At 39.7% G+C, this 12,948-nt stretch overlaps 1 protein-coding gene across 8 annotated transcripts in view; it reads left to right on the top strand.

The window, feature by feature from the left end:
- The window catches only part of ORC4 (origin recognition complex subunit 4), a 59,234-nt gene extending 46,638 nt beyond the window's left edge, over positions 1-12,596 (top strand). For 5 of the 8 annotated variants that reach the window (XM_043505102.1, XM_038422001.2, XM_043505107.1 and 2 more), the window contains 5 exons: positions 232-318; positions 5,907-6,015; positions 8,594-8,689; positions 8,770-8,837; positions 11,111-12,596. In XM_043505102.1, coding sequence (XP_043361037.1) covers positions 232-318; positions 5,907-6,015; positions 8,594-8,689; positions 8,770-8,837; positions 11,111-11,299 — 549 coding nt within the window. In that variant the 3' untranslated portion in view covers positions 11,300-12,596. The other 3 variants (XM_043505105.1, XM_043505104.1, XM_043505106.1) reach the window with 3 other exon arrangements.
- The last annotated feature ends 352 nt before the right edge of the window (positions 12,597-12,948 follow it).

Genomic DNA, 12,948 nt, shown 5'->3' with positions numbered 1-12,948 from the left:
ACTTTTTTCAAGTTATACTTGTGGAAATGTTCTCTACAAGAGCTTGGCCTGTCTTTCCCCCTAAAAAGAGATTTCAGTGAGTTTTTTTTTTTCAGAATTTTTTTCTGATTCCACGATAAATATTAATACTGGATAATAAAAATAGGTCTGGTTAGATGACCAAGAATTTTCCAGTTGGGTAAGAACCAGTACAGTAATTTTACCAGTGTATCTTAAAAATCCCATTTTTAGTCTCTTTCAGAAGACAGAACAGTGCAAGATGTGCTACGAAATCATTTCCACTGCAGCAAAGACCTGCGATCACTTCACATGCTATTGGTATGTATTGATATGTCTCTAAAATATTGTTAAATTTCATGAAATTGCTAATACAGTAGCCTGTAAGCTAGTTCTTTTTCATACAAATTAATTGAGCTTTACTTGAAACATCTTATTGGACAGGTTTTTTCAAATGTCATTAGCAGTGTATATTTGTACATTCCTTCATTCACTAGTACATATTTTATTCATTATTAAGTATATGAATAATTGTGCTGATTTATGAATGTGCTTTCATTTAAGGATACACTTATGGTTCATGAGTCTTCATTGTTTGACTTTGTAATCAACTGCTTCATTCATATTTAGTCCTTGCTTTGTTACAAAATGTATTGCTGAGCTATATAGCGCATACATATATAGAATAAATATGTTCAAAGCATTTCACTCTTAAGAGAACATCCAGTTAATCATATTTTGCCCTGAATAAGATTTTTTTCCTACCTCTAACTGCTGAATCTGAACTATTTCTACTTCTTCAGAGTCCCTTTACTTCAGCTATCTTAACCAAACAGCTGTACTACTTCTCGCACAAGCCTGCTTGCAAGTCTGTAGCCGTAGCTGCCTTTTCCTAATCTTTGGCTCCTGCCTCAAATTCTTCTCCCACTCTTTCCTTCCTTTCCAGACAGGATCCTAATTATTTCTTCAGAGAAGATCAGTAAGTTCTGATAGTCTCCCTATTCCACTTTTTTATCCCCTTCATTTTCCTCTCTTACCTCTTAATATGCTCTTTTTTCCTGTCATGGACATTGAGACTTCATGTCTGCTCTCTTCCCCCAACCTCCCATTGACTATCTCCCCATGTCTTCTAAACTTCCTTGCCCCTGCCTTCATCTCTATTCTTCCCCTTCTCTTCAGTCTCTCTGTCATCAGGTTCCTTTTCCTCCCAGTACAGGCCTATTTTGATCTCTCCTAAGTAGACTTAAAGAAGGTGTTTTGGTTTCCTGGTCTCCCTCAAGCCCAAGCAGGAAGAACTGGGTATTATCTGGGGCCATTCAAGTGGCTTCATACCTTTTGTGACGTGGCCTTCAGCCGTCCTGGGTTTTCCTGCCAGATATGTGGGTTACCATGGTGGGCTGTCACAAAAACTGGGTTCCTAATTAGTGTAGAGAGAGGAACATAAACCAAATTGGCAGAGCTGCCCTCTAAGCAGCTTTTTGGGAAGAATCTGGCCAAATCTCTCAAATATCCATCGACCCAGTCCTCTTAGTTTTCTCAAGGTTTTCAGAAGGGAGGGGCTTACACCAGTCCTCCTCTTGGAGGCAGTCTTGTTCCAGGGCAGTCCAGGGATCCTTCACTTCTTTCTGAAGGAGATTCCCGACAGACAGAACTCCTTTTTGCATTGCTGAACGCTGACCTCAAACAGCCCTAATACAGCTTTGCTGGCCAGCACCCTATCCCTTTTTCAGTCATCCCATTAGAACAGTGGTGGGCAACCTCTGGCCTGCAGACCGCATGTGGCCAGTCAGGGTAATCCACTGATGGGCCATGAGACAGTGTTTACATTGACCTTCCGCAGGCACTGCCGCCCACAGCTCCCAGTGGCCGCAGTTCACCGTTCCCGGCCAGTGGGAGCTGCGGGAAGCGGCAGCCAGCACACCCTGAGGCCTGCGCTGCTTCCCAGAGCTCTTTTTGGCCAGGAAGGACGAATTACAGCCACTGGAAGCTGCCTGCAGATGGTCAATGTAAACACTGTCTCGTGGCCTGCCAGCAATTTCCCCACCACTGCATTAGAAGGTCAATTCAGATCTTTCCCTTAGGCCTGGAATTATGGATCTTCACTACCTGTACACAAGAAGAGATTAGTTTAGGATATGCCACAGTTCCTTTCTGAATCTCCTCCTGCCCATCAAATCTGGAACATAGAAGTAGACAGCTGAGATCTTGTCTCTGACCCTACACCTCCACTTCCTGACCAGAGGCTAGGGATTTTACTCCTGATATTCCATCGTTTTCTAGTGCACATGGAGCTCTTGTCCACTTTGAAACTCAACTGCTGGATCTGCTGTAGAAAATTCTGAATCGGAACCACTCCTCTTGTCTATTCTTTAACCCATCTCACCTTGCAACTTCCTTTGCTTTGTGCACCTGTAGGATCTGTACTTTTCTTCCCCCTCATGCTAACACATTGGCAATACCAACACTTTATGATGTAACCAGAACTTCCATTTCTGCCCCTCCTTTGGTCTTGCCTCTGACCTGTTTTTTCTGCAAAATCCTTAACCTTCATAACCATCCTGAATGAGGAAAATTATTCACATTTTATCTCTACCTGAACATGATTCAAATCTCAATCTCCTCTCCAGTCCATGAACAGTTTCTTACATACCGCAGACATCTCTTCTGCAGGAAATTCCTATCTGCTTCCAGCCTTGGTAACCAAATATCAAGGTATGACATTTTAGAATCTTTCCTCACCTGTGTCAGCCACACTTTTCAGCAGATAAATCACTGTTCTGAGTGGATTTGGCACACTGGGTCAGATTCTGCTTATGCCTCCTGCAGAACTTTATTTTCCAGAGATGGTGCACACGCTTACCTGAGGAACTCTGTGCACATCCCAACCAAGAATCCTCTCTGTGTTACTCTTCCCCTTTGGACGCCAGGGAGCTAAACATTAAACATGCCGCCATCCTATCATGCTGGAGAGTTCACTTGAGCAGTTTATCAGCCCAAGAAACGTGCCCTCCTCAATATCCAAATCTCGATGTGCTATTTGCTTAGCTGTATTGAGCTTGGAACCACTTTTGAACAAGTTTTACATTCTGGTTTGTTGTGTTAGCAAGCGAGGGTAGACTGTGCAGATTTCACTACAGGAACTTAATCCAACTGCCTTGGGAAAAGATATTTTCTCAGGAGATAGGAACAGAGAATTGAACTGCTGCCACCCTGGTATCTAGCCTAAGAAAAATTAAACAGGACCAAGCTGAGAATTTCTCTGGGTCTGTTGCTTCAGATTCTCCAACACCATGAGCACTGGCCACAGTCCTCTATTGATATTCCCTTGGAAACTTGACCTGTTATCCTGAGGCTAAAGCATCTTCTGCAGCTTGGAACAATTAGCTTTTGTTTCCTGGGGGCTAAGTGGTTTCCACTCTAACCTATTTCTTCACAGAAGCCTTTCCCCTAACTGCCTCTCGGAGATAACTTTAACTGGTTCTGGAATACCTTTACCAGTTAGTCAAAATTAAAAAGGCTGAGATGCTGAATTGTTCTCTCTAGCATGTCCTGAATTCCTTGTTCGGCTTGGAAAAGGGGCTGAAGGTGAGGTGAGCCCTGAGTTTACTCTTTGGCAATAAGAGGAGGTTAGAATACAGATTTTGTTCGTCTCATTACAGCACCCGACACGCAGCCCAGTTTCCCCTTAATGGGACTTTCCCTTAATTTTGAATGTAGTTGTCTGCCATTTGAACCTGTGGGAGCAGTATCCGGGAGGTTGCTTTCTCTCAAGTTAGTTTGTAATTGCTGACTTCAGTGCAAAGAATCAGATGACCTTGCTAGTTATCTTTCTACCTTAATTTTTTTCCTGTATCAGCACATTTTTACTTACTCCTGCAGTTTGTTACTTAAGTTTAATTCAGAAATAAGTATTTTACTTAATTATGTCAAGAACCTTTCAATTCTCTTCAATGGAATTTATATTCCCTTAATGTGGAACAGGCCCTGAAGTTTTGTCTTGCTCAGACTCAGTAATTCAGAAAAGTTCAGTACTTCAACAACAGCAAAGCTGTTTGTAAGGCTACAGTAAATGACTGAACTTGGGAATGTAGCCTAGGTGCTTATAACCCTGTTGGTAAAATCTAACTAACTGCAGGTTTTACCAAGACCCATTCCCTCATGACCACCTCAGGAGTGTGAAGGACTTAAGTATCTCTCAGCTGCAAGGCAGTCATCGGGCTGCCTCTGTATGCCTTCATCTGTGATTTACTGAATTTCTGTATGGCAGAATTGCAGTGCAGTCATTCAGTGGTCCAAGCTCCACTCTAGGTAAGCTCTTATCTGTAAATATACTGCTCACTAATTCCACCGGTATAAATTTAGGATAAATGAACAGGGGCTCACGACAAAACACTTTTGTTAAGTTACCTTCATAGACCTCTTTCTGTTCTACATGTTTCCCATTAATTGCCTTTTGTCATTAATTTGCCATTGTCATTTGTGAAGTCTTAGCTGTTTCTCACTCTATCTCAGTCCTTGAACTGGCAAGAAGGAGGCACTGATGCCTGTATACCTTGAATGAATGATAGTTCTGGTTCCTTCTTCCTGCCACTGAATATAGTGGTTACCAGACAGAATAGGAGCAAAGGACTGTGACAGTTCTCTATGCTTAGAGCACCATGCTCTATTCTTACACTGGGACAAAACCCTAAAGATATGGGACTGGACAACATTCAGTAGAAGATTCTTGATGATCACTTAACTAAGTGGGGTAGAAAGCAGGCCTTCTTTCGCATTCCTGTGGGTCCATCTGAGACAGCAATAAAACCCATAGCTCACAAGACAGGATAGAAAACGGCAAATGTTTATTATAATTTTAAAAAGTAAATCTGCTATGGCTGAGATTTAATCTCCTGTTAATGTGCCTCCCACCACCATCTAATATGTAGGTTTAAAGAATTAAATTTGTATCTTCCACTGAAGAACATTACTTGGCTGTGTGTTTAAGAGTAAGTTATCAGCAGCTTTCTTAAATACTTGCCATGTGAATTTGTATAAATTCTGAAATTCAAACCAATGTACAGTGGTGGTATCGGATACCAGTCTGGTCTGAATCAAATTTAATTTGTTTGCATTGTATTATTACTGGCTCAAATGTCATTTTAATGTTGGTCTTCAGTTACCCAGCCATAGAAAAGTATCAGTCTACTGTATTCTGAATTTTCTAAAATTAGTGTTAGTTGTTGTATACTTTCTAAAAATTCTGGCATGTCTTCTAAACTGGTAAGTGGGTTCTGCCCACAAAAACATTTAAATATAAACTGTATTTAATATACCTTTGTATCTTGCAGGATAGATATAAACTTATTGGGGAACCTTGTCTCTGTACTCCACAGGGTCAGCTAACTTTCATTTTCTATAAGTGCATTGGGCAAGTTGCTCCTCCCTGTATACAAAAGTAGTATATTGAAATGATGTTCATAGTAGGATAGTCACTTGAAGGTCAAGTGAAAGCTAATTAATTAGGAGTATCACTTAAGGCCAATTCTTCATTGAAATTTGTGTTTCAGCCATTCATTGCATCAATTTGTGAGCCATTAGTGTCTTATTGTCATTTTGCATTTGGAATCTAAATGTGGCTAGGCTGTATTGTTATCTAGATATAAGGTTTTTCTTTCTCCAGTCTTCAGAACAAATAACTCAAGATGAGTCAGTTGTATTAATGAACTGTCCTAGCAGTAGCTGCCAGATTATTAGCTGCCTTTAGTGTTGTAACTTCCACTGTAAAGTAATGCACATATCAGCTTTATTTATAAATGTTTCCCATTGATTACTCTAGGAAGCATATTCACTTTCACATATGAATGTCATTAGTATGGAATGTATACAATCAATATTTCTATAAGAAATATTTCTCGCTTTATTTTCAGATGCTTGCTTTAAGTAGCATAACAGTATCTCACCCATTTATGACTGGATCAGATCTTCTCGAAGCAAGCAAATTGTACAGAATGGACTCAAAAGCAAACATTGTACATGGTAAATTCCAGTATTTTTTACTTTAATAATTTGTGAATATAGAATCCTTGAAGGTGCTAAGGTGATGACCCTTAAATTCTCCTCTTGCACTGGACAAGTACAGTTCAGGAAACTGTCTTCTTCCTCACAAGTCCCCCATCAGGGAGCTGAAATAAAGGGAACATCTCTGCCCCTGGGTAGCCCCTCCCCGCTACTTTCCCATTAAATTCTGTTAACTTACTTTTGAAGCAATGAAGTGTCTTTGGCCCTCTAGTCTAAGTGTTGGTTGATACAAGTACTCCACGCTTTCATACCAGATCTTTCACTCCTTGTCTCTGGATATGAGTGAACTTTTACAGGGTTTGTTTTTTAAAATGAGAATGTAGGTCTTGTCAAAGGTGCTGTAGTAAGGGAACTTTTGTCTCCTGTGCCCTATCTACAGAAAAAAATAGTATGGACAAAGGTAGTATGAATGCTCATCTGCCTTCCCTCATGGCTGGAGGAGAAAGTAATGTTCTCTGTAAAGGGAGCCAGAGGTTAGTTTTAAGGCAGAAGAGCAGTTTCCTGGGACATAAGTTGCAATTCTGTTTTTTATCATTCATATTGTCAGACCAGTAGGGAAAAATGAGATGGCTTGAGGTGTAGTGCCATTAGTATACTGATGATCTGAAGTTCTCTCTCTCTCTCCTTTTCAGTCTAGTAGGTCCTTTTCCAATGTCCTAAACAAGATGGGTTTAAATGAATGAGCTGGTTGAGGCTTCATTCAAATAAGAGCTGCAAGTGCTGCACTAAGAAATCAGCTTGAACTGAGAGTTGATTTCTGTCCCTTGGGCTGGTGGGGGAATGTGCAGCAACAGGGCATGTGCTGACTTTTTGCTACTGAAGTTGGTGACCTAAGTCTTTGGATCCTCAACTGTTTCTGCATGGTCAGTGTCTCAAAATGCTTCTCTGTTGTGGGCACTGTAACAATCTATATCTTGGACACCTCCACTGGATTATTGCAGTGAGCTCTTCTTGAAGATATACCTAAGGACTACTTAAACTTCAGCCACAGCAAAATGCAGCTGCCCCTATTTTTCTCAGTTTCATAAATGGTGCATATTACAGATATGCTTCTGGAACTGCACTGCCTTGTTTGATACAATTCAAGGCATTGATTATTGCTCTAAAACACACACACTTCAGGGTCTGGCTATCCAAGATTGATTTTTCTCTGCTTTATCTAAGTAGAGGAATACTTTAGATAAAAATTCCTTGATTTTTTTCACAATACCTTGGCCACAGCTCTAGAATTGACTTGTCCCTATTGGCCTGACAATCTAGGTTTGTGTGTTTCTCTTAACTTTCCAGGAGAGTACTAAGGCTCATTTCTATTTGGTTTATGGGTGAGAAGGTAGTTCCTTTTTAATATGCTTGTCTGTTTACTGGTCTCTGACAAGGAAAGATAATTTTGGGTTTATATAAAAATAATTGTTGTTTGGTTTGACCTCCCTTCCATGAGATACTACTAGTGGTGATGATTCTCAATACCTGTTTATAAGAAGGTGAACTGGAAATACCAAATAACAATCAGATGTTAACTTGTTTCTAAGGAGATGGGCTGAACTGAAGTAGCCCAGAAAATGTGCAAATGGTAAGTTGGGAAATAAACGTCCCAATGGTAAAACTATTACTAAGGTAAATGTAGAGAGACACAAGGTGGGTGAGTCTTGTCTTCTATTGAACCAGTGTTGGTGGGAGAAGCATTTGAGCCACACAGTGCTGTTCTTCAGCTCTGTGGGGCTCGAAAGCTTGTATCTCTCACTAACAGACATTGGTCCAATAAAAGACATCTCACCCACCTTAATATGCTGGGACTGATGTGGCCACAAGGACACTATATATACACCAAGGTAAGGGTGTCAATGTAATAGTTGTTTAGTGATTCATTAATGTAATTGGGAGGTGGTGATATACTTATCAAAGGAATGATTAGCTTGACCATTGGATACAATTTATCTTAAGCTGACATATTTAGCTTCCCTAGGGCTTTAAGATTGAAGGCCTTTTGTTTGGTATCTTAAAGCTTTTCCTAAACTTCCTGAGTTATTAAAGCAGGCATCAGGGCCAGCTGATTTGTCTGCCTTTCAAAAGGATTGGAATTTAACTCCTATAATGCTACTTCATTTTACATTTGATAGTATACAAGTCTGAGGCCTTATCTACACTGCCACTTACAGTGCTGAAACTTTCTTCGCTCAGGGGTGTAAAAAAAACACCCCCATGAGGGATACAAGTTTCAGCGCTGCAAGTGGCAGTGTAGACAGTGCTGCTCCTCTCACAGAGATGGTTTTATTACAGTGATGGAGCTACCTCTACACAGCCACACCCTTAGTTTCACTGAGGAAAAAGTGAGGAGAGATGTTTAAGTTTAATCTAGTCAACCTGTATGGCTCTTTCAACCCTTAAAGTTATATATAACAGTAATTTTTAATTGTTGATGTACTTCTATTAATTTCAAAGTGATGCTATATTGTAAATATGCCTGTATTTTAATGTGTCTAGAAACCTGCATATACATGTGAATGATGGTTCTAAATATCTTTTTTTCTCCATATAGGTTTGTCTGTGCTGGAAATCTGCCTAATTATAGCTATGAAACATTTAAATGATGTTTATGAAGGAGAACCATTTAATTTTCAAATGGTCTATAATGGTGAGATGAAAGTATCAACTTTAAAAATCTATAAATATCACTTTACTGTTACTCAAGTAATATCACTTTCCTTGGTACAGAATTTCAGAAGTTCATACAACGGAAAGCACATTCCATGTACAACTTTGAGAAACCTGTTGTTATGAAGGTAAAGCCTTAGTTTGTTTCCTTGCATACCTAAATACTAATCTGTACTTGGGTTATAGGTTTCTAGGAGCTCCTTTTAAAATTTATATCTGTTCCATAGCTAAAGATCTAAGGGATTGTGCTATGTAAAGTGATTGGATAGTAGATAAGATCAGAAAGGTCTCTTATAATGAAAAACACGTGTGGTACTTGTACTGCCATCTGCTGTATGGGTGTTGTATCTCACTATCCATGGTTAAATATAAAAACAATTTTGGGGGGCTAATATCTGACTTATTGAAACAGAAGCATTACATACCTTACCCAAGTGAACTTTATTTTTAAAGAGTTCAAGGTGCTGAACCCAAGCACCTGTTGCCATTTATCAAGGAATAAGTTTGGTATTGACTGAATTTAGACAGTCATTCCTTTGAGTGGAAATAATTGTTTCAATTGATATAGAACCTTTTTATTCAGAAAGACAATATTCTGGTTCCTAGCAGACTTCTAAAGAGTTGTCTTTTGTGGCATGTAGGGGATTTTTGCTGCCTCCAAATTACTCTGATACAAGGTGCAGGACAGCTAGTATTTAGTCCTGAATCAGTAACAGGTTTAAGTTCCAATATCTCTTAAACCAACAGGGCTCAAGGTAGCTTAATATCATAAAGAGCTGAAACTCCTTTTTCTGTCTCGAACTAAGGTATGCTGATCTGTCAGTGAGTCATCATACCTGCATCTTTTGGACATAAAACTAGGCTTATCAGTCACTAGCAGAAAAGGGTGTGATCCAGCCCCTGAAGACCCTGTCAGCTTGTAAAAAGCTGCTGCTCACTTGAAACCCCCCCCCCATGAGTTACGCTGCCATCATTTTCTCTCTGGCCTTTCTTTAGTCTTGGATGAGACTCCAGCACTTCAACTTCAGTTTCTCATCCTCTGAGTCACTTTCACAAAAACGCAGCATGGTGGATAAACTATGCTGATTCCCTTTGACCCCTGCCCCCAAATTCTCAAACTAACTTGGCCTTCAAGTATGGCCACACCCCTTTGTGCCAGTGAGACAGGTATGGCTGTGCCTGAAAAAGTGCAAGTAACCTGAAGAGCTATCATAACAGATCTGTGTACCATAGTGCTTGGTGAAAGGAAGCTTTCATGTAAGTACAAAAATTTTCCTCTTCCATAAGGGTGCAGCATTTGACTGAGCTGTTGGGAGGAACCTTAACATGGTGACTTTTTTTTTTTTTACATGAAGAGGATTAAGTTTATTTGCTCCGAGACTGAACTACTAGTTTTACCTTATGAAGGGAGCTTGGCTTTATAGAGTTAAATATTTCTGAAATAATTCTTGTAAGTTGTGGTGAATAAGTGACTGATGTAGGATAACCTTCACAATGGATTCAGGCATTTGCTGCTACTCTTGGGGAAATATAATTGCCCCAGACCGAAAGGCATCTCTACCACCCCTGTAGTCTATCATATGAAAATCTAGCTATTACCATTCAAGTCTGAGAAATCAAACAAGTCAGGAAATACAAAGTTCAATTTGTAAGCATAGAATTTCCTTCCTTACACTGAATTATGCCATAGACACTCTAGAAATTAAGAAATGATTGTTTTTAGTTTGATACATTGTATGCCTTTAAACTCTAGTATCTGGTTTATTATTATTTTAATTCTGTAAATTACATCAATCAGGCCTGAGTTGGTTTAAATCTGAGATAAAGTCTAATGAAAAATTCAAGTGTGTGTGTAATTTAAATATTACTCATGGCCTAGAGTTCAAGATGGACCACCCTCTTCAATTCTCCACTCCTAGATGAGCCCCAGCAACTGACAGCTCACTCTTCAATCTTACACAAGTTTGCTTGGTTAAACTGAAAAAAAACTAGTTTCATAACTGTACAAGTTACTAAACAGCAACTGAAGGCTATATATTCTGTACTTACTGTGGGTGAGCTATTGCAAAAATGATGCACTCAAAACTAGTAAACCACTTTTTCAAACTTGTCTTGATCCTTTGGAGATCTAGAAAGTAAGTCAGTGAACAAAATCCATTCAACAAGTGAGAATACCCTTACTGTATCCTGCTCAGACTTTGAAAAATCCCAGTTATATATCAAGCCCAGAAAACTTTAAATGCCCTGTTCTTGCAAAAACTGAGTAACAGAGGAGTACAAGCAGCTGTACTTGTCTATAGTAGTTGCTGTTACTGCTACTGTAAAATGTCATATGTATTCAGAATGGTTGTAGACTGAAAAATGTTTGACTCTTACCCCAGACTTGCTTTTTTCTCTTTAGGCTTTTGAACACTTGCTACAACTAGAGTTAATAAAACCAATAGAAGGACTGTCTGTGCGTGCTCAGAGAGAATACCTACTAATGAAGCTACTTTTGGACAATAATCAAATAATGGATGCTTTGCAAGTGTATCCAAACTGCCCAACAGATGTGAAACAGTGGGCAACATCCTCATTGAGTTGGCTGTGAACTTTCTGAAGCTTATTAAAACCACATTAAGGTGAAATACAATAAGTTGGTTTGACTCGGCATAATTTCAGTGGATGCTGCTCATTCACTTGACATTAAGAGCATAGTTTTGTTTTGTTTTTTAAATATGGTGTACTTTTCTGAAGTTTTCCATGATATTGAAAATAAACTCAATGTTTACAATGCCTTGATGATTAGTTCAGGGCGTCTAAACACCTGTCTCAGATTAAAACGTTTTCTTTCCAGTCTTCAATTAAAAACACTTCTGTTCATTGACATAGTTCAGCTGGATTTAGATTTTCTTCAGCAATCTGTTGTTCAGATGTTTGGCTAGCACCAAGTGGGATTTTTGGTTAAGCTACAGGAAAGAAACCCACTGTTTTAGATTTGCACATTGATCCTAATTCTGAGTTGAATAAAATTTGAAGTTGATATTCCCCTATAATATATACAATCTTTTTTATAGTTATCAGCTCAACAATGTATGAATTGTACATCCTGTTACTGTGATACTTGTGCTCAAGAGGGACAAAGTGATGGAATTTCCCAGGTATAAAATTTAAAAGGACTTTTCTAGTGGGATCAGAGGCTAGTAAGGTCTGTCTTCCTTTCCACTGAGGTAGGAAAATAGGGTGGTTTGACCTAGAACTTAAGAAAAAGCATTTGGTGCCACAGGGTTAGTGCTTTTATCCATCAGTTCCATTTTCAGTAAGACTGCTGTCTACCTTCCATAGAAGCAAGCTGCTTGTTGGTCAGGCGGTTAAGTGTTAACGGTCAATCCACAATAAATTCCCCTTAGTATTAAGAATGCATACCAATTACTCAGGTCTGAATATAAAAAAAGCCAAGGATGGTCAAGTCCAGTTTCAAACTGAAATCTGTTAAGGTGACTCAGTATCAGATAGCTGCTACTACCAGAGATCTTACAGACCACTACAATGTTTAAATTTAAACACCCCCTAGAAAGGATGGTAGTGAAGAGTGACTTAACATCCCTGGTCCAGTACTACATTATGACCACTTTGTATGATTTACAGCTATTGCTTGTGACTATTTCTAGCTTGCAGATACAGGGCATATCTAGAGAATTATTCCCTCCACTTTGTAAAGATCTGTACAGTCCATCAAGAGCTGGCTCATTTATGAACTCTGGCATAAATCCTGAATAATTTTATATCACTATTGCTTCTATCCTTTTGCAAGAATCAAGAGCCACCAACTTTAAGAAAATTCTAAATTCTGTAGCTGTCAAGAATCTACAGGTTTCAGAGTAGCAGCTGGGTTAGTCTGTATTTGCGACACCTTAGCCTAACAAATTTGAGCATAAGCTTTTGTAAGCTACAGCTCCCTTCATCAGAGGCACCCCAGTTGAGCCATAGCCACCTTGATTCCCCCCCAAGTCCCACTGCTCCAGCATCTAGAACCCCCCACCACCACCACACCCCTGTGAAGCCAGATCCCCCACTGAGCTCCACACACAGCCATCTCATCCCACACCTAGACCCTCATGAGTTCCTGGCATGGAGGGTTAGGGGCCATCTTATTTCTGGGGCAGGCCCAGCCCTTTCACTGTTGCAGGGTCAGGTACCATCTCTCTTAAGTATGTGGGCTGCAGAGCAATCCCCCCCACCTCTGTGCAGCCATAGGCC

Source organism: Dermochelys coriacea, chromosome 11 (assembly GCF_009764565.3).
Source record: "Dermochelys coriacea isolate rDerCor1 chromosome 11, rDerCor1.pri.v4, whole genome shotgun sequence".
Taxonomy (NCBI): Eukaryota; Metazoa; Chordata; order Testudines; family Dermochelyidae; genus Dermochelys; species Dermochelys coriacea.
The sequence above is the reverse complement of the archived record's forward strand: the minus strand, read 5'-3'. Positions and strand labels throughout refer to the sequence as shown.